Source organism: Hypanus sabinus, chromosome 14, assembly GCF_030144855.1.
Source record: "Hypanus sabinus isolate sHypSab1 chromosome 14, sHypSab1.hap1, whole genome shotgun sequence".
NCBI lineage: Eukaryota > Metazoa > Chordata > Chondrichthyes > Myliobatiformes > Dasyatidae > Hypanus > Hypanus sabinus.
In genome coordinates, this window is record NC_082719.1 from 107,273,307 (window position 1) to 107,294,943 (window position 21,637).

Here is a 21,637-nt window from a genome sequence, read left to right on the forward strand (position 1 = left end):
AGGTTGGTGACCCCTGTGATAGACCACAAGAAAATGTGTCCATCTTTAGATTTCTCTTACATGGTCTGTCAGAAAACTTCGGAGTTCTGTTTCTGTCTTTGATGTGTGGGGGTATAGAGAAAGGAGACACAACAAAGCCTTTTGGTGGTTCTGGTTTTTTTGGTGTATTTACTGGTTCACCTATTGCTAAAGGTTGATTTAAATATCTTTTAAGTAGTTATTAAAAGAAACTTGGATGACTAAGCATTGAAATTAGTGTGGCTACTGAGGAGTTCAGATAGTTGCAGAATTGATCCTGATTTGGTCAGATTAGGTGATTCAGCTTAAGCTTTAGTTGGAACATTTTATTTGGCATCAATGCCCCTTGGAGAGGAGAGAACACTACTCTTGAGCATAAAATGTTATAGCACAATACAAGCTCTTCAGTCCACGATATTGTGCTGATGCTTTTACCTACTCTAAAATTACTCTCTCTTCCCACATAATCCTCCATTTTTCTATCATCCATGTGCCTTTCTACAAGTCTTTTAAATGCCCCCCCCCCCCCAATGTTCTGCATCTACATTTGGCAGCATGTTCCTTACAACCGTTAAACCTGTCTTCAAATTCAACTTTCCAAAGTGAATCACTTCACACTTCCCTGGGTTCTAATTTGCCATGTGATGACTGCTATGGGAACAAACGTGTTTGCTATTGACTGACTACAAGATTGAAGATTGATGTAACAAAACACATTGATGAAGGTAGAGCAGTGGATGTAGTGTATATGGATTTCATTAAGGCATTTAATAAGGTTCCCCATGCGAGGTTCATTCAGAAAGTAATGAGGCATGGGATCCAAGGAGGCCTTGCTTTGTGGGTCGAGAGTTGGCCTGACCTCAGAAAGCAAAGGGTGGTTTTGGATGGTTTGTATTCTGCATGGAGTACTAGTGTTGTTCTGAGGAATCTGTTCAGTGACCCCCTCCTCTGTGTGGTTTTTATAAATGATCTAGATGAGGAGGTAGAATGGTGGGTTAGTAAGTTTGCTGATGATACAAAAGTTGGAGTTGTTGTGGATAGTCTGGAGTGTTTTCAGAGGTTACAGTGAGACATTGATAGCTGCAGAACTGGGCGGAGAAGTGGCAGATGGAATTCAACCCAGATAAGTGTGAAGTGGTTCATTTTGGTAGGTCAAATATGATGGCAGAATATGGTATTAATGGTAAGACTCTTGGCAGTGTGGAGGATCAGCGAGATCTTGGGGTTCATGTCCATAGGCCACCCAAAGCTGCAGCGCAGGTTGACAGTGTTGTTAAGAAGGTGTATGGTATGTTGGCCTTCATCAACCAGGGGATTGAGTTCAAGAGCCATGAAGTAATGTTACAGCTATTTAAGACCTTGATTAGGCCCTCTTGGATTACTGTGTTCAGTTCTAGTCACCTCATTACAGGAAGGATATGGATGCTATAGATAGGGTACAGAGGAGATTTACAAGGATGTTGTCTGGATGAGAGGGCATACCTTATAAGAATAGGTTGAGTGAACTTGGCCTTTCTCCTTGGAGCAACGGAGGATGAGAGATGACCTGATAGAGTATAAGATGATGAAAGGCATTGATTGTGTGGATAATGAGAGGCTTTTCCCCCAGGGCTGAAATGGCTAACACGAGGGGCCATAGTTTTAAGGTGCTTGGAAATAGGTAGAAGGGGGATGTCAGAAGTAAGCTTTTCACGCAGTGGTGGGTTTGTGGAATGCACTGCTAGTGAAGATGGTAGAGGGGAATACAATAGGGTCTTTTAAAAGACTCTTAGATAGGTACACAGAGAGCAAAATAGAGGGCTATCCGGTAGGGAAATTCTAGGCAGTTTCTAGAGTAGGTTACATAGTCGGCACAAAATGTGCTACAAATTTTCTACATTCAATTTTTCTATAAACTTAATCATAGAGTCATGAAACACTACAATACAAAAACAGGCCCTTTGGTCTATCTAGTCTGTGCCAAACTATTAAATCTGCCTAGTCCCATTGACCTGCACCCAGACGACAGCCTCTATACCCTTCCCATCCATGTACCTATTCAAATTACTCTTAAATGTTGAAATCAAAGCTGTATCCACCACTTCTGGCAGCTCATTCCACACTCTCACCAGAAGTGTGGAGAGAACTAGAATGAAGAAGTTCCTCTTCATGGTCCCCTGAAACATTTCCCCTTTCACTCTTAACCCATGACCTCTAGTTCTAGTCTCACCCAACCTCAGTGGGTGGAAAAAGCTGCTTGTATTTATCCTGACTGTACCCCTCATAATTCTATAGGCAGGTTGATGGGAGTAGGCGGCTTAAATAGTTTGGCAAGGACTAGATGGGTCAAAGGGCCTGTTTCTGTGCTGTATTTTTCTATGACTGACTCTATCAATATACCTGTATCAAACCTCCTTTCATTCCTCTATGCTCGAAGGAACTTCACTGTTTCCAATAATAACTGTGTTCCACTTCCAAGTAGAATAGTTGAAGCAGGGGAAAAAAAGGCTGAATTTTTGAAATCTTACTCTGGAATAAATAAGTTGGTACCTTCAAGAACGAGTACAGGAACAAAAAAAAATATTTCTAGAGTTTGCAGGATCTCAATCAGGTTTAATATCACTGGCGTATGTTGTGAAATTTGTTTGTTTTGTGTCAGCAATGCAATGCATAGCTTAAAAAGATGTATGAATTACAATAAGATATATATATTGAGCAAAAAAAAAGAAAAAAAGGTAGTGTACATGGATTCATTATCCATTCAGAAATCTAATGGCAGAAGGGAAGAAGATGCTTCTGAAACAAGATGCCCTCAATGAAGGGGAATCTACTTCCCATGATGTAACTGGCTGATCAGGGATTCATGCCTATGCTTTTTAATGTTTTTAGTACTTTATCTTTGGTGTAATATCAGTTTTCTTCTTTTAGAGAAGAATTCAATGTCTGAAAATAAAACAAAATTAGTTGTAAGGAAGTTGATCTGTTGCATTCTTTATAGGGATTTTCTCCCGGGTGGAAGAAGAGACTACATTGTGCAGGTGCAATTGAGGTGAGTTCAACCAATGCACTGATTGGTAAGGTAAAGGCAATTTGACAGAGACCTCTGGTGTATTTTGGTCCATCTTAGGGAATCTGATACATTTTGATAATTCTGTTGGAAATGTATGTTCTTTCAAGTTCAAGTTTATTGCCATCTGTGTGTATACATACATATACAACCAAATGAAACGGCATTTCTCTGGATGTGGATGGAGTACCTACAAAACATACAGTGATAATAGAAAGTTTGAGAACCCTTCAGAATTTTCTCTATTTTTGCATAAATACGACCTAACATATGATCAAATCTTCATGCAAGTTCTAAACTAGATAAAGAGAACCCAATTAAATAAATAACACAAAAACATTTTGCATGTTTGTTTATTAAGAAAAATCAACCAATATTACATGTATTTGTTGGGTAAAGTATGTGAACTTTAGGTTTAACCCCAGGGTAATATTTAGAGGGGAAATTAGAGTCAGGTGTTTCAATCAATGGGATGATGATCAGGTGTGAGTGTGGGAGGCCCTGCCCTTCTTAAAGAACATATACCGGTGTTGTCACTATCACAGTCTGATCTTCACCACACAGGTTTTTGGAAGTGTGCCATGCCTCAATCAAAGGAGATTTCTGGGGACCTCAGAAAAAATGTTGATGCTCTTTAGGCTGGAAAAAGATGAAAAAACATTTCTAAAGAGCTTGAGCTCCACCAACTGCAGTCAGGCAGATGGTGTACAAAAGGAGGAAATTCAAAACCACTGTTGCTTTCCCCAGGAGTGATCAATCATCGAAGATCACTGCGTAATATTCCAGGAGGTCACAAAGAACCCTAGGGTAACATCTAAGGAGCATATCTTTCACTGGCTAATGTCAGTGTTCATGAGTCTATCAGGCAAGCACTGAACAACAATGGTGTGCATGGCAAGATTGCAAGGAGCAAGCCACTACTCTCCAAGAACATTGCTGCCTGTCTAAAGTGGCTAAAGACCACATGAATAAGCTAGAAGGCTATTGGAAAAATGTTCTGTGGATGGATGAGTTCAAAATAGAACTTTCTTGGCTTAAATGAGAAGCTGTGGCGACCCATTTCCTGGCACACCCGAACCGGCTCACAATTAGCCAGCGTGCCGGCTAAGGGAGATAGCCTACGGGGGTTTGTGAGTATGTGTCTTTTGGAGCATCCGCGCCCACGGGGGGTGGGTTGAGAGAGTCTTTAAAGCAAGGCTGTTTAGTTCGAATAAAGTTATCTTTGACTGCAGTTTACCGACTCCCGTGTCGTTATTTTAGCGCTGCGTGTAGCACACCGCTACAAAGCGTTATATTTGGCAAAAAGCAAACACTGCATACCACATAAGAACCTCATCCCATCTGAGAAACGTGGTGGTAGTGTCGTGCTTTGTTGTCTCGGGACCAGGCTGGCTTGCCATCATTGATGGAACTATGAATTCTGAATTGTAACAGCAAATTCTACAAGAAAATGTCAGGGTATCTGTCTGTGAATGGAAGCTCGAGAGAAAGTGGGTCTTGCAGCAAGACAACAACCCTAAACACACAAGTCAATCTACCAAACAATGGCTAAAGCAGAAGAAATTTCACGTTTTGGAATGCACTACCTCGGAAGACGGTGGAGGCCAATTCTCTGGATGCTTTCAAGAAGGAGCTAGATAGATATCTGATGGATAGGGGAATCAAGGGATATGGGGACAAGGCAGGGACTGGGTATTGATAGTGAATGATCAGCCATGATCTCAGAATGGCGGTGCAGACTCGAGGGGCCGAATGGTCTACTTCTGCACATACTGTCTATTGGCTGAGTCAAAGTCCCGACCTTAATCATATAGAAATGTTGTGGAAGAACCTGAAGTTCATGCGAGGAAGCCCACCAGCTTTGCAGGGTTGAAGCAGTTTTGTCAGGAGGAATAGCCTAAAGTTCCTTCACGCCGATGGGCAGGACTGATCAACTGTTACCAGGAACGTCTAGCTGAGTTATTTCTGTACAAGGGGGTCACACCAGTTACTGAAAGCAAAGGTTCATATATTTTTTTCCAAGAAATACATGTAATATTGGATCATTTTTCTCAATAAATAAATGAACAAGTATAATGTTTTCTTCTGTTATTTAATTGGGTTCTGTTTATCTAGTTTTAGAATGTGTGAAGATCTGATCACATTTTAGACCACGTTTATGCAGAAATAGAGGAAATTCTACAGGGTTCACAAACTTTCTAGCACCACTATGTCACACAGCAAAATTTGCCATAAATAAGTTAATAAAATAATTCAAAATGCATATAGTGCACAGCACAGATAAACTATAAAAAGATCACTGTCCAAGTGACGAGACTTTGTGACAGGGTACTCATACTCTGCCTGTGGGAAGAAGCTGTTACCCAGTCTGGTAGTTTAGTCTGATACTTCTGTACCTTTGCCTTCAAATTCATCTTTCCAAAGTGAATCACTTCACACTTAGACGCCGTTGATCCTCTCCTTGGTTTTTGCTATCCTCCAATGGGTAGGGTCTTGTACTTTTTGTTCCATTCGTGCACTGGCTTAGATATATGGGCATTTAAACTGCTGCCTTTCTTCCACAACTCATTAACATTTCATTAACTGCAACTGGTGTGACCCCCTTGTACCAAAATAACTCAACCAGACGTTTCCAGTAACTGTGTTCTGAAGAGAAAGGTAGGTACACTTCCCCAACTCCAGGTAAAGAAATTGGGCCTCTGAGCAACACACACAAACTGCTGAGGAACTAAGCAGCTCAAGCAACATCTATGGAGAGGACTAAAGAGCTGACATTTTGGGTGGAGACCCTTCATCAGGACTCAGCCCAAAACGTCAGCTCTTCATTCCTTTCCAAAGATAGCTGACCTACTGAGTACCACCAGCATTTTTATTATGATAGTCTGGATTTGCAGCATCTGCAGAATCTCTTTTGTTTTTCGTGGGCATTAGAACAGTTCAGAAGAAGTTAATTACTCTTGGCTGAGCAATAATATGTTTGAATCATGAAAAAGGCACCATGGTAGTGTAACAGTTAGTGCAACGCTATTACAGCTTGGGGTGTTGGAGTTCAGTGTCAAATCCCGGTGTTCTGTATAAGAAGTCTCTATACATCCTCCTCATGAAATATGTGGGTTTTTCCGGGTGCTCTGATTTCCTTCCACAGTCCAGGTACGTGATTGGTTAATTGGTCATAGTAAATTGTCCTGTGATTAGGTTAGGGTTAAATTGGGTCTGGGCATTGCGGCTGGAAGGACCTATTTCTCACTATCTCTAAATAGAATTATTAGCATATCAGCAATGCTAATCTCCAGCATATTTGATATATTAATTTCTCAAGCCCATTACCCCTGATGGGGCATAGGCCAGCAACAGCAGCTTGCCAGATTCTGTCCATAGCTGACAAAAGGTTGATTAGCCAAGTGGCTTCCACTTCACCACACTACTTCATTCTTCTTTGAGGCAACATTTTTCCTCTCTCAGGGATGAAGTCGTTGGCATTTTTGTAGCTAAGTTTTTACGGGATGGGGTTGCTAGCCCAATGCAAATCCCCTTGGCCTTTTGAAGTTGGGCTTGGGGCCATCCATGGCAGAGTTGGAGTATTCATTTGCCACAGTTTTATTTCTGTGTATGGCTCCTTGCATACTGAACTGATCTTTGCATATGTGCAGTGAGACTGGATAACATGCAGGCATGGGCTAGTAAGCACAATAAAGTACATAAATTTCATTGAACAAAATTCTTGAAAAGAGCCAAAACGGCCATCTTTTTTAAATATATGTGTATCTTTTTAACAATATAAAAAATTAGCTTTATTTGTCACTTGTACTTTAACATACAGTCAGAAGTATCAGTATTACAGGGGAGTAAAAGGAATTACTAAGGTGGCCAAATTCCATTGGAAAGGATCACTACCACACTTAGAGTATTGTGCACTGTTTTGGGCCCCTTATCTAAGAAAATATGTGCTTGCATTGGAGTTGGTCTAGAGGAGGTTCACGAGAATGATTCAGGGAATGAAAGGGTTAATTTATGAGTAGTGTTTGATGGCTCTGGACCTGCATTCACTGGCATTTATAAGGATGAGAGTGGACCTTATTGAAACCTATTGAATATTGAAAGGCTTAAATGGAGTGGACATGGAAAGAATGTTTCCTGAATCTGCTCTGCCATCCCATCATGGATGATTTATTAACCCTCTCAACCCTATTCTCCTTCTTTCTCTCTGTAACCTTTGACACTCCGACTCATCAAAAACTTATCAACCTCCGGTTTAAATATACTCAATAACTTGGCTTCCAAAATTGTCTGTGGCAATGAATTCCATAGATTCACCACCCTCTGGCTAAAGAAGTTTCTCTTCTCTGTTTTAAGTGGACATCCCTATATTCTTGAGACTGTGCCCTCTGGTCCTAGACTCCCCTAGGGAAACATCCTGTCCACATCCATTCCATCGGTAAGTCTTTCAACATACTATAAATTTCAGTGAAATCCCTCCTCATTCTTTCTAAACTCCAGCAAGCAGCCCAGAGCCATCAAATGCTCCTCATTACAGCCCATGCACCATCCTAGACATTCATTCCTTGCACACTCTCATGGCTAGAGTGTGTGCCATTTTTGATACGTAGTGCAGTTGCTTATCCAGGCAAGTCCCAACTCTGCAATTTAAACTCACAAGAAAAATGAGAGGCTGCAGCAGTATGGGTACAATACCATCTCCTGATGTCCCTCAAATTCGTTCACAGTCTGACTTTGAGTATTAAAATCCGTCATTGTGAGAAACTGATTTCAAGATTGAAGATGGGGTAATGTCATTTCCAGCACACAAGTGTAAAGGAGAACAAAATAATTATTCTGGATCTGATGGGGAAAGTAACTGTTTTTGAGTCTGTGTTACTGCCGCAGATACTACGTAGCCTTCTCTTTGATGGGAGTGGGACCAGCAATCCATGAGTAGGTGGGTTGCCCATTTCCAGCACCTTTCTGTATCGGTGTCCTTGATGGTGGGTAGGCTGGTAGAATAGTTGAGTATTTAGATTACTTAACAATATATAATTTGCAGCCTACTCTTATGTTTACAGCACCATTGTAATGGGCTTTTAAGGCAGTTACTTTATATAAAGGAAATATGTTGGTTTGATTATTTTCTTAAATGCTAGTTCGTGCATTTCAGAAGCATTTTTTCCAATGAAGATACAATATGTTGTAAATTTAAAGACCATAAGACATAGGAACAGTATTAGGCCATCTGGTCCATTGAGTCTGCTCTAACATTCCATCATGGGTGATTTATTATCAATGTTGAAGTAATGTTGAGAATAAAGCCAATAGTGCAATAACTAGATAAATTCCCATTAAGAGGACTGATGCTTTTTGCAGTGTCTTTTGTATATCTATTATTAATCTGTATCTACTGTTCGATCGTTTTTAGGTTTTGCCTTGCAGAGACGAGCTGTCCCCAGGAAGACAATTATCCTAATAATTTATGCATAAAAGTAAATGGAAAACTATATCCATTGCCAGTAAGTTCATTAAAATATTACCGAGAAAACACAAAAACATTATTTGGGTAGAAGGGATAAGTGAATGCTGTGCTATCGGTGCTGGAAGAATGAAATTTTTTTATTTACATAGGCACCTACAAGCTATTGTTGTGCACTCTCATGCAAGGTAATGAATGAAATACATCAAAAATACTTCTAGAATGTTTAAAATAGCACCCTATTGATTATTTTCAGATCTAATGCTGTACTTTTAAATATTGCAATAAATCTTCAGTTTGATGTTTCAAACAAATGAACATGCAGTAGAGCTCTTAGCTTTTCAAGCCAGCTCCATCATTCAAGAATATGATTGCTGTATTGATGGTGACTTCAATTCAACATTCATGCCTGTCTGGTAACATAGTAGCTTCTAGCTTATCAAGAGTCTGTCTCAGAATCAGAATCAGGTTTATTATCACTGGCATGTGTTGTGAAATTTTTTAAGTTAGCAGCAGCAGTTCAATGCAATTCATAATCTATAAGAAGAATATATATATATGTTATTTAAAAATAAGTAAATCAATCACAAAATATTTATGTTGAATAGATTAAAAATTGTGTGAAGGAATAGGCAGCCGTTAATTCCAGGGAATCATGGGTTTGCATCTCTGGTGGACTGGGTAAATTAGTGTCTGCAGTGATTGTGGAGTCCAATGCAGGGGTGACTGTCCTTACCACACTGTGTACAGCAGAATGCTTAGGGAGCTCTGACATTTGGGCACGGAGCTTTCGGTGGGCTCTCGTTTCCTCTGCTTGCTGCATCAGAGTGGTCTTGTTCCTCAAAAATCATGCAAATACAGAAATAATATACAATAAAAAAAAGTGAGGTAGTGTTCACGGGTTCGAAGTCCATTTAGGAATCTGATGGCAGAGGGGAAGAAGCTGTTCCTGAATCATTGAGTGAGTGTGTGTGCTTGTGTGTATCTTTAGGCTTCTGTACCTTCTATCTGGTGGTAACAATGAGGACAGGGTATGTCCTGGGTGCTGGGGGTCCTTAATAATGGAGGCTGCCTTTCTGAGACACCACTCCTTGAAGATGTCCTGGGTGCTTTATAGGCTGGCACCCAAGATGGTCCAAACTGCATTTACGACCCATGGCAACTTCTCTGTAGTCAATCATAGAATTCTGGAGAACTACAGCACAGAAGCAGGCCCTTCACTTCATCCAGATATGATGGGATCCAAGGGGACATTGCTTTGTGAATCCAGAACTGGCTTCCCACAGAAGGCAAAGAGTGGTTGTAGACGGGTCTTATTCTGCATGGAGGTTGGTCACCAGTGGAATGCCTCGGGGATCTGTTCTGGGTCTCTTCCTCTTCGTGATTTTTATAAATGACCTGGATGAGGAAGTGAAGGGATGGGTTAGTAAGTTTGCTGATGACACAAAGGTTGCATGTGTTGCGGATAGTGTGGAGAGCTGTCAGAGGTTACAGCGGGACATTGATAGGATGCAAAACTGGGCTGAGCAGTGGCAGATGGAGTTCAACCCAGATAAGTGAGGTGGTTCATTTTGGTAGGTCAAATATGATGGCAGAATATAGTAATAATGGTAAGATTCTTGGCAGTGTGGAGGATCAGAGGGATCTTGGGGTCCAAGTCCATAGGATGCTCAAAGCAGCTGAGCAGGTTGACTCTGTGGTTAAGAAGGCATACGGTGTATTGGCCTTCATCAATCATGGAATTGAATTTGGGAGCTGAGAGGTAATGTTGCAGCTATATAGGACCCTGGTCAGACCCCACTTGCAGCACTGCTCAGTTCTGGTCGCCTCACTACAGGAAGGATGTGGAAGCCATAAAAAGGGTGCAGAGGAGATTTAGAAGGATGTTGCCTGGACTGAGGAGCATGCCTTATGAGACTAGGTTGAGTGAACTCGGCCTTTTCTCCTTGGAGTGAAGGAGGATAAGAAGTGACCTGATAGAGGTGTACAAGATGATGTGAGGCATTGATCGTGTGGATAGTCAGAGGCTTTTTCCCAGGGCTGAAATGGTTGCCACAAGAGGACACAGGTTTAAAGTGCTAGGGAGTAGGTATAGAGGAGATGTCAGGAGTAAGTTTTTTACTCAGAGTGGTGTGTGTGTGGAATGGGCTACTGACCACGGTGTTGGAGGTGGATACGATAGGATCTTTTAAGAGGCTTTTGGATAGGTACATGGAGCTTAGTAAAATAGAGGGCTATAGGTAAGCCTAGTAATTTTTAAGTTAGGGACATGTTCGGCACAACTTTGTGGGTTGAAGGGCCTATATTGTACTATAGGTTTTCTATGTTTCTAGACTATGCCAAGCTATTAAACTGCCTTGTCCCATCAACCTGCATGCAATCGGTACCCTCCATATGTTTCCTATCTATGTTCTTATGCAACCTCTCTTAAATGTTGAAACTGAACCCACATCCAGCTCTTCTGCTGGCAGCTTGTTCCACACTCACCACCCTCTGTATGAAGTTGTTTCCCCTCAGGTTCTCCTTAAACATTTCACCTTTCACCTGTAACCTATGACCTCTAGTTTCTGTCTCACCCGATCTCCATGGAAGACGCCTGCTTGCACTTGCCCTATCTATACTGATCATAAATTTGTATTCCTCTATCAAATCTCCCTCATTCTCCTACAGTCTAAGGAATAAAGACCTAACCTATTCAATATTTCCCTATAACTCAGCTTCTCCGGTGCCGGTAACATCCTTGTAAATCTTCTATGTATTCCTTCAATCTTATTGACATTTTTCCTGTAGGTAGCTACCTAGAACTGCACACAATACAAAAAATCAGCCTCCTCCAACATCTAAAACAACTTCAACATAACATCTCAACTCCTGTATTCAGTAATTTATGTAGGCCAATGTATCAAAAGCTGTCTTTACTGCACTATCTACCTGTGATGTCACTTTCAAGGAATTAAGCAACTGTATTCCAAGATCCCTTTTCTACCGCACGTCTCAGTGACTTACTGCTCACCCATGTAAAACCTACCCTAATTGGTTCCCCCAAAGTGCAACACCTCACACGTTGCATTAAATTCCATCTGCCATTTTTCAAGCCAGACAAGATGCAGCTGAAAGCTTTGATAGCCTTCCTTGCTGTCCACTACAAACAAAATGAGATTTTCTGATCATGATATAGGTAACAAACAACAACAGACCATGCACTGCTCCCTGCAGCACACCATAAGTCATAGGCCTCCAGTCAGAGAGGCAACCATCTGCTAACACTCTCTGGTTTTTCCCATGAAGCCATTGCTGAATCCATTTACAACCACTTCTTAAATGCCAAGTGAGTGAACCTTCTTGCAGGTCCTTGCCAAAGGCCTTGCTGAAGTTCACATGGACAACATCCACTGCCTCTCCTTCAACTTCCCTAGTAACCAAGAAAAACTCAAAGATTGGTTAGATTCAACTTATCACACACAAAGCCATTTTGGCTATCCCTAATCAGGCCCTGCCTATCCAAATGTTGACCTGAAGTTTATTGGCTGATAATTTCCTGGCTGAGTTTTAGAGCCATACTTAAACTATGGAACAACATTGGCTGTCTACCAGTACTCTGGCACCTCATCTGTGGCTAAGGACAATATCAGATTCCTCAGCTAGGACCACTGCAATTTCTGCACTAAGCTTTCCACTTGGTCCAAGGGAATGCCTTGTCAGGGCCTGGGGATTTTTTCATTCTAATTTGCCTCAAGACAGCAAGCAGCTCCTCTGTAATCTAGATACAGTCTATGAGGTCACTGCAGTTTTGCCTCAATTCTTTAGACTTTGTGTCTGTCCCCTGAATAAACACATGCATAATATCCATTTCTGATCTCCTTCAACAAAAATCGTCAATAATACGTCCAATTTTTCATATGACTGAGATTAAGTTGACTCTTCTATAGTTTCCTGCTTTCTCTTGCTCATGAATAATGGAGTTATGTTAGAAACATAGAAAAATTTACAACACAATACAGGCCCTACGGCCCACAATGTTCTGTGGAAAGTGTACTTTAGAAATTACCTCAGGTTACCCAGAATCCTCTGTTTTTCTAAGCTGCATGTACCTATTCAAGAGTCCCTTAAAAGACCCTATTCTATCTACCTCCACCACCATCGCCACGCACTCATCACTCTGTCTATACAAAAAAAAACAACTTACCCCTGATCTCTCCTCTGTACCTACTTCCAAGCACCTTAAAACTGTGTCTTCTCATGTTAGTTGTTTCAGCTTTGGGAACAAGCTTCTGACTATCCACATGATCAAGGCCTCTTATACACCACTTTCAGGTCACCTCTCATCCTCCTTTGCTCCAAGAAGAAAAGGCCAAGTTCACTTAACCTATAAGGCATAAGGCATGCTCGCCAATCCAGGCAACATCCTTGTAATCTCTTCTGAAACGTTTCTATAGCTTCCACATCCTTCCTGTAGTGAGGTGACCAGAACTGAACACGTACTCCAAGTGGGGTATGGCCAGGGTCCAATATAGCGGTAAGATTGCCTCTTAGCTCTTGAACTCAATCCCATGGTTGATGAATGCTGATGTACTATATGCCTTCTTAACCTCACAGTCAACCTGCGCAGCAGCTTTGAGTGTCCTATGGACTCTGATCCTCCACACTGTCAAGAGTCTTACCATTAATACTATATTCTGCCATCATATTTGACCTACCAAAATGAACCATAGAACATTACAGCCCAGAAACAGCCCTTTTGGCCCTTCTTGGCCGTGCCGAACCATTTTTCTGCCTAGTCCCACTGACCTGCACCTGGAATATATCCCTCCAAACCCCTCTCATCCATGTACCTGTTTTTCTTAAATGTTAAAAGTGAGCCCGCATTTACCACTTCATCTGGCAGCTCAACACTTATCTGGGTTGAACTCCATCTGCCACTTCTCAGCCCAGTTTTCCATTCTATCGATGTCCTACTGTAACTTCTTGACAGCCCTCCACACTATCCACAACACCCCCAAACTTTGTGTCATCAGCAAATTTACTAACCCATCCCGCCACTTCCTCATCCAGCTCATTTATAAAAATCACAAAGAGAAGAGGTCCCAGAACGGATCCCCGAGGCATACCACTGGTCTCCAACCTCCATGTGGAATGTGACCTGTCTACAGCCACTCTTTATCTTCTGTATACAAGCCAGTTCTGGATCCACAAAGGAAGGTCCCGGTGGATCCCATGCCTCCTTACTTTCTCAATGAGCTTTGCATGGGTTACCTTATCAAATGCCTTGCTGAAATACATATACAGTCAGCCCTCCTTACCCTTGGTTCCAGGACCCCCCCCCCCCCCCCCACCACAGATACCAAATAACGCAGATGCTGAAGTCCCTTATTTAACCTGTCTCAGTGCTGGTGGACTTTAGAACCCAGGGGAGCTCAGCCCTGCTGCTCTTGGCTGCTGCTGAATCCGCAGTGTTTCTGTTCCATTGACAGAAAACGATAACGATTGAAAATAAAGTGGAAATAACAAAGTGATTGGAAAGAGATGAAATGCCATCAGTCACTGGAAAAGCGTTAGGCTACAGTCGGTCAACGATCAGAACAATTTTAAAGGATAAAGTGAGAATAATGGAGCGTGTGAAAGGCCCTGCCCTGATGAAAACAACAATTATTACTGAGCAATGTAGTGGTTTAATTATTGAAACACAAATGTTTCTTAAGTGTTTTATGTGCATAGAGAGGTAAAATATATACTATATACTCAGACAAACGTTTGACTAACTGATGCTAAATAATACTGGATGTACCTGTTCCGACTTGTGTACAAATCCGACTTGAAGACTGTCTGTACTTTAAATCATCTCTAGATTAATTATAGTACCTAATACAATGTAAATACCATGTAAATAGTTGATGTACTGTATTGTTTAGGGAATAATAACGAAAGAAAAGTCTGTACATGCTCAAATGAGTGCTGGAGAGCATACTTCCGGGTTTTCCTGATCCATGGTTGGTTGAATCTGAGCATGCGGAACCCGCTGATAAGAAGGGCCAACTGTACACTACGTCTACTGCTCTACCTTCATCAATGTGTTTTGTTACATCCTCAAAAAATTCAATCAGGCTCGTAAGGCACGACCTGCTGTTGACAAAGCCATGCTGACTATTTCTAATCATATTATGCCTCTCCAAATGTTCATGCCTCTCAGGAACTTCATCAACTTAACCACTGAAGTAAGACTCACTGGTCTATAATTTCCTGGGTTATCTCTGCTCCATTTCTTGAATAAGGGAACAACATCTGCAGCCCTTCAGTTCTCCGGAACCTCTCCCATCCCCATTGATGATGCAAAGATCATCGCCAGAGGATCAGCAATCTCCTCCCTTGTTTCCCACAGTAGCCTTGGGTATAACTTGTTTGGTCCCAGTGACTTATCTAACTTGATGCTTTCCAAAAGCTCCAGCACATCCTTTTTCTTTATGTCTATATGCTCAAGCTTTTCAATTCACTAAGTCATCCTACAATCGCCAAGGTCCTTTTCCGTAGTGAATACTGAAGCAAAGTATTCAATAAGTACCTCTGCTATCTCCTCTGGTTCCATACACGCTTCCCTTTGTCACACTTGATAGGTCCTATTTTCTCATGCCTTGTCCTCTTGCTCTTCACATACTTGTAGAATGCCTTGGGGGGTTTTCCTTGATTCTGTCCGTCAAGGCCTTCTCATGGCCCCTTCTGGCTCTCCTAATTTCACTCTTAAGCTCCTTCCTGCTAGCCTTATTTTGTAGATCTCTATCATTACTTAGTTTTTTTATTAACCTTTTGTAAGCTTTTCTTTTTGACTAGATTTTCAACTGCTTTTGTACACCACAGTTCCTGTACCCTACCATCCTTTCCCTGTCTCATTGGAATGTACCTGTGCAGAATGCCATGCAAGTATCCCCTGAACTTTTGCCACATTTCTGCTGTACATTTCCCTGAGAACATCTGTTCCCAATTTATGCTTCCAAGTTCCTGCCTGATAGCTTCATATTTCCCCTTACTCCAATTAAACACTTTTATCCCTCTCCAATGCTATTGTGAAGGAGATAGAATTGTGATCAAGATCTTCAAAATGTTCTCCCATTGAGAGATCTGAACTTGACCAGGTTCATTTCTCAATACCAGATCTGTTAAGCCTCTCCTTTCCTGAACACACCTAACAAACTCCACCCCATCTAAACCCCTTGCTCTAGGGCAGAGGTCGGCAACCTGCGGCTCCAGAGCCACATGCGGCTCTTTGATCTCTGTGATGCGGCTCCCCGTGGTTTGTTAGCTTTTGAAATGTAATTCGAAATTTGAAGATTATGGTGATCTTGTACAATATGAAAACTTTGCGGAGACACCGTTTCCTGGCACATCCAAACCGGCTCACAATTAGCCATCGTTCCGACTAAGGGAGATAGCCTACGGGGGTTTGTGAGTACGTGTCTTTTGGAGCATCCGCGCCCACGGGGACGGGTTGAGGGAGGCTTTAAAGCAAGGCTGTTTAGTTCGAATAAAGTTACCTTTGACTGCAGTCTTTATTTTAGCGCTGCGTGTAGCGCTACACCGCTACAACGTGTTTTTTATCGCTATTAATATACATCACAACTGCCAATGCCTGACACCCGCCAGTGCGCGCATTCTTTTAATTCTTCGATCCAAGGTAGGCTACCTATGTAGTAACCTTCAACCCAACGTCTTTTTTTCGGAGTTCAAAATGTTTTTGTTGCATGCAGAAATGTAATTTCGTTTTCTCTGCAGGAGTTCATCAATTTCAAAAATGCAACACATTATAGTTTGTTTATACATAGCATAAAGGCAAAAAAAAACCGTTGTATGCAGTGTTATTTCATTTTGTGGCTCCCAGTGTTTTCTTTTCTGTGGGAAATGGGTCCATATTGGCTCTTTTAGTGGTAAACGTTGCCGACCCCTGCTCTAGGGAGATGCCAATCAATATTCAGAAAATTAAAATCCCCCATCACGACAGCCTTGTTATTACTGCACCATTACAGCATCTGTCTCCCTGGCTCCTCCTCAATGTCACTTTTACTATTGGGTGGTCTATAAAAAATCACCCAGTAGAGTTATTGACCCCTTCTTATTTCTAACTTCCATCCACAGAAACTCCTTAGCCAATGCCTCCATGACTTCCTCCTTTTCTGCAGCCGTGACACTATCTCTGATCAACAGTGCCATGCCCCCACCTCTTTTGCCTCCCTCCCTGTCCTTTCTGAAACATCTGAAGCCTGGCACTCTTAAGCAGCCATCCCTGCCCTGAGCCATCTGTAATGGCCACAACATCATAGCCTCAAGTACTGATCTAAGCTCGTCCGCTTTGTTCATGATACTCCTTGCATTAAAATAAACACAGCTCAAACCATCACTCTGAGTGCAGCTCTTCTCTATCACCTGCCTCTCCTCCCTCACACACCATTTCCAAGCTTTTTCTATTTGTGAGCCAACCTCCTCTTCCCTAGTCTCTTCAGTTCGGTTCCCAGCCTTCCCCCAACAATTCTAGTTTAAACTCTCCCTTAGCAAACCTCCCCGCCAGAATATTGGTCTCCCTGGGATTTAAGTGCAATCCGTCCTTTTTATACAGGTCACACCTGCCCCAAAAGAGGTCCCAATGATCCAGAAATCTGAATCCCTGCCCCCTGCTCCAATCCCTCAGCCATGCATTTATCCTCCACCTCATTCTAGTCCTCAGTGTCGCATGGCACGGGCAGTAGTCCCGAGATTACTACCTTTGCAGTCCTTCTTCTCAACTTCCTTCCTAACTCCCTGTAGTCTTTAATTTCAGGACCTCTTCCCTTTTCCTACCTATGTAATTGGTACCCATATGTACGATGACCTCTGGCTGTTCTCCCTCCCACTGCAGGATTTCTTGGACATGATCTGAAACATCCTGGACCCTGGCACCTGGGAGGCAAACTGCCATCCGCATTTCTTTCCTGCGTCCACAGAATCGCCTGTATTCACTAGTCTAATAGCCTGAGAGAAGAATCAGTCTGGCAGTCCTAGTCCTGATGCTCCTGACCTCCTTTCTGACAGTAGTGGGTCAAAGAGGTTGTGGGATGGGTGGTAGGGATCCTGTTTGTTTTCACAATGAGGAGCTTGAATGTTATGTTTACAAAATCTGCTTTTTCAGTTCTTGGATTTGCTGCACAGGGCAGGAGGGAGTGGATTATAAAACTGAACTTTTACTAGTTTTAATTTTTTTCATTCTTAATATCAGTAATTCAGATCATTACACTTTTCTTCCAGGGGTTTACGCCACCAGTTAAAAATGGTGTTGAACAGAAACGACCGGGTCGGCCTTTAAACATCACTTCACAAGTTAGACTCTCATCAGCTGTACCCAATCAGATTTCGGTTTCTTGGGCACCGGAAATGGGAAGAGTAAGTGCTTAAGAATTCAAAAGAGAAAGTGGATGATCTTTTGTTCTGTTTTTAGGAATTTTATGCAATAATTTCATAAAAATATACTGGGAGGAATTAATTGTGCTTGTGCTGCGAGCCTATCGAGTGTGGGATATCTTGATTCTGTACTATTGTTACTAGACAGGCAAAGACATTAAATAATGTAATTGGCCCATCTCAATGTCATTCTTTACAATACTGTGGAGGTATGGTTGTCACATCGAGTTATTTTACTGTGTGTGTTTTCTCACTTATGGACAAAATCAACTTAAAAATATCTGTAAAGGCAGAGCCCATTTGTAGTGTGCAATAGCCTGTATGTAACCAGGTTTGCAGGGATTAATTTTGAGTTTTGAAGCTAGATCTTGATAGTTGTAAATAAGGTCTGGTGAAGTCCTTCAACCTTTCCAATATGACTTTAACCAGATTGCTTCAGTGCAGAGTTTTATCTTGAAATGACAAAAGCATGTTGAATAAAATCTCCAGCTTCCTGTTGTTTGTTCCCAACCATGGTGCTCCTCCTCACCGAGATGCCCTGAGCTTTATCTCTGGTGTTCCAAGCCTGAACTACTCTGCTTGTCCTTTGAAATAATTGAGATGTGATCTTATTGAAGCATAAAGATTTTGAGGAAGTGGTTGTTGAGGAGATGTTTTTGCTAACAAGGACAAAATTTCACTATAAGGGGCTGCCCATTTTCCAGCAGGTGAGGAATTTGAGCATTGTGAATCTTTGGAGTTCTCTGGCCAAGAGAGCTATGAATCAGTGCCAATGAATATATTGCCAGAAGAAGTGGTCAGATATTGAGAAGCCAAGTGATATGGGGAGAAAGAGTGTGGAGAAAAAGTGGTGTTGAGATCAAAATTGGATCTTATAGAATAGCAGAACAAGCTCAAGTAGCTGTTTTTTAATATTATGTTGTAGTATGTATCAGAGTTATACATCTAGTCAAATCACTGCTGCAGCTGCATTATGTATTCTATTGTGTACAGGAAAGTAGCAATATAACGTATTTCTGGAAATGCAACAGGATGATTATGAATAACACTTTAATTGTAATCTCTCTCTTGTCCATAGTTCTGTTTCAATAATCTATGAAATATTTCTATTTCCTACCAATATTTCCTATGGTTCTTAGCCATAGAAAAAATAGCAATAAATTAGAAGACTCCATTGCCTCTATGTTCTCAGAATATGGTAGATCTTAAAAAATTCTGATATTACAAAGAACAACTAAAATCTCTGCTGTTTTTCAGAATTATTCTGTGTCTGTATTTCTGGTGAAGCAACTAACGTCAGCAGTGTTACTGCAGAGGCTGAGAAACAAAGGCATCAGGAATTCTGACCATTCCAGAGCACTCAGTAAGTTGGATGCTAATACTGTGCTGGTTTGAGCAGGTTGTTGTATTCTGATGTTTAAATCCAAGGTTCTTTTGGAAGTCAGCAAAGAGGCACAAAATTTGTTGCTTCATTATGGTTAAGTGCTGATAGAACAAAGGAATGTAGAAAATGGACAGTGATACAAGTCTGCTAGTTGGAGAGGGAGAATCAACAGAAAGTGCTGCTCCGCGTGAAACAGCTGTTTTATACAACATAGATAAGAAAAATTTCATTCAGATTTATAGATAAGAGTCAACCAATGAGATAGCTCTTATTCAAATAATGCATTACCGAAAGAAACTTCCAGAATCGTACCAGTGTAACCACTAAGGGAACACATTGAACTTGTTTATGCGATTACCACTAGGAAGCATACTAGACAGTTACTTATACATAAGTAATTGCATAAAATATAAGCAGGTAAGTAATTGTTAAAATGCAAATAAAATATCAATTAAGCAGTCTAATCTTAGAACTAAACTGTTGGATCTGACAAAGTCTTCTGCAAACTACACTGGACAGCAAATTTTTTCAAAAGTCTTTCTTCCTCAGAAATTTTTTCATGGTTCTAATAGACTGCTTGAAGCTGAACAAAAATATAATTTTAGACTACATGTATCACAGGAATTTGGTGAATCAAGAAACTCTTATTGAATATAATGCATTTAATTGCATAATAGTACTGACACTTTGCAATAATTCAACAATGCTAAAAATGTTTTATTGATGATTTTCGATCGTACTCAATGTCTGAGGCTTCTTGCTTAAGTGTTCAACATTAATCAGCCAGCAGTGATGGATTCCTGACCACAATGTCCTGGTCAAACCTTCCATTATGCTTGTCATTGATGCACCAAGGTTTGCAGGGAAGAAGTCTAAATGGGAATGCAGAAAATGAATCTTTAGTGATGTGTTACACTTCATGGTTTTGTATGCTTGAAACATGGTGTCAACCAGCTGCACGTAAATTGGTGCTCTGTAGTTGCCAGAAAATTTTCAACAATATCCTTGAATATCTTCCATGCAATTTTCTCCAGTCCCACTAGAAGTTATTTAAGTTGCCTGTCATCGATGACCTGTTTGATTTATGGATCACCAAAAATGCCTCCTTCCTTAATCTTGGCATCAGTGATTCTGGGAAACATCTGTCTCAAACACTGAAGTGCTTCGTGGAAACTCCTGTGCCTGATGACAGAAGGTTTGATCCTTGCAGTCTTGATCCCAGTAATTCTGTTTTTGCCCTTGACAAACTCAGGTCTCTGACTAGGTCATTTAACTCAAATTGAGTTATCAGATGAGGCTCACTCAAAATAGAAACATAGAAAATCTACAGCACATTACAGGCCCTTTGGCCCACAATGTTGTGCCAACCATCTAACCTACCCTAGAAACAGCCTAGAATTACCCTACCGCATAGCCCTCTATTTTTCTAAGCTCCATGTACCTATCAAAGAGTCTCTTAAAAGACCCTATTGTATCTGACACTACCATCTTTGCTGGCCGTCCAATCCACGCACTAACCACTCTGTGTGAAAATTTTACCTCTGACATCTCCCTTGTACCTACTTCTACCTTAAAACTATACCCCCTCGTGTGAGCCATTTCACTCCTGAGAAAGAGTCTGTAGCTATCTGCACAAACAATACCTCTCATAAAGGGTTCTAAATCTGTATCAGTGAAGTTTTCCATTCTTGACTCGTGCGTCATGGCATCTTCATCTGCCTCCTCTAGCTAGATTCCATGTCTCTGGTACCTTCAGTGCTGGAACAATATCGTCATGTGGCACAGGTTTCATGGCTGAAAAGAGATTGGAGAAGTCACTGGATTTCTTGCTTTTAGCAGAGAAACCAGGCTCACTGGTCAGATTGATGTATCAGTCTATCACATGATCCTTCTGCTCTCACCATATCATCAAGACAGCAAACGGCATTGACTTCCAAGTACCTCTGATTCAAGCTGTAAGGTTGACAACACATGTTGCACAACAGAAGTGAGGAGGACAGGCTTTGTCTTGGTTGCCAATTTTACACCCAAAGTAGAGCTCATAGAGTTTCTTAATAAGAGGAGCCATGCTCCGTCTCTGAGATTTAAGCATATATTCGCCTCAAATATAGCAATGTATCGAGGCTGTTGAAACATTGCTGAGACATTTTCTTGTCACAAGTACTCCTGAAAATATAAGTACTTTATTATAACGAGTACACATAATATGCGCATAGAGCATATGCATCAACATGATGACATGCCGATATACATGTACACCTCAGTGTCTCTGCATGGTTCTTTTATAGCCTTTCTAAACCCTGTCCTGCCA

At 41.3% G+C, this 21,637-nt stretch overlaps 1 protein-coding gene across 6 annotated transcripts in view; it reads left to right on the forward strand.

Moving 5' to 3' along the window:
* The window catches only part of pias2 (protein inhibitor of activated STAT, 2), a 113,791-nt gene that overhangs the window by 57,001 nt on the left and 35,153 nt on the right, over positions 1 to 21,637 (forward strand). For all 6 annotated transcript variants that reach the window (XM_059989774.1, XM_059989773.1, XM_059989771.1 and 3 more), the window contains 4 exons: positions 2,996 to 3,046; positions 8,475 to 8,565; positions 17,790 to 17,924; positions 19,200 to 19,305. In XM_059989774.1, coding sequence (XP_059845757.1) covers positions 2,996 to 3,046; positions 8,475 to 8,565; positions 17,790 to 17,924; positions 19,200 to 19,305 — 383 coding nt within the window. The remainder of the gene's footprint in view (positions 1 to 2,995; positions 3,047 to 8,474; positions 8,566 to 17,789; positions 17,925 to 19,199; positions 19,306 to 21,637) is intronic.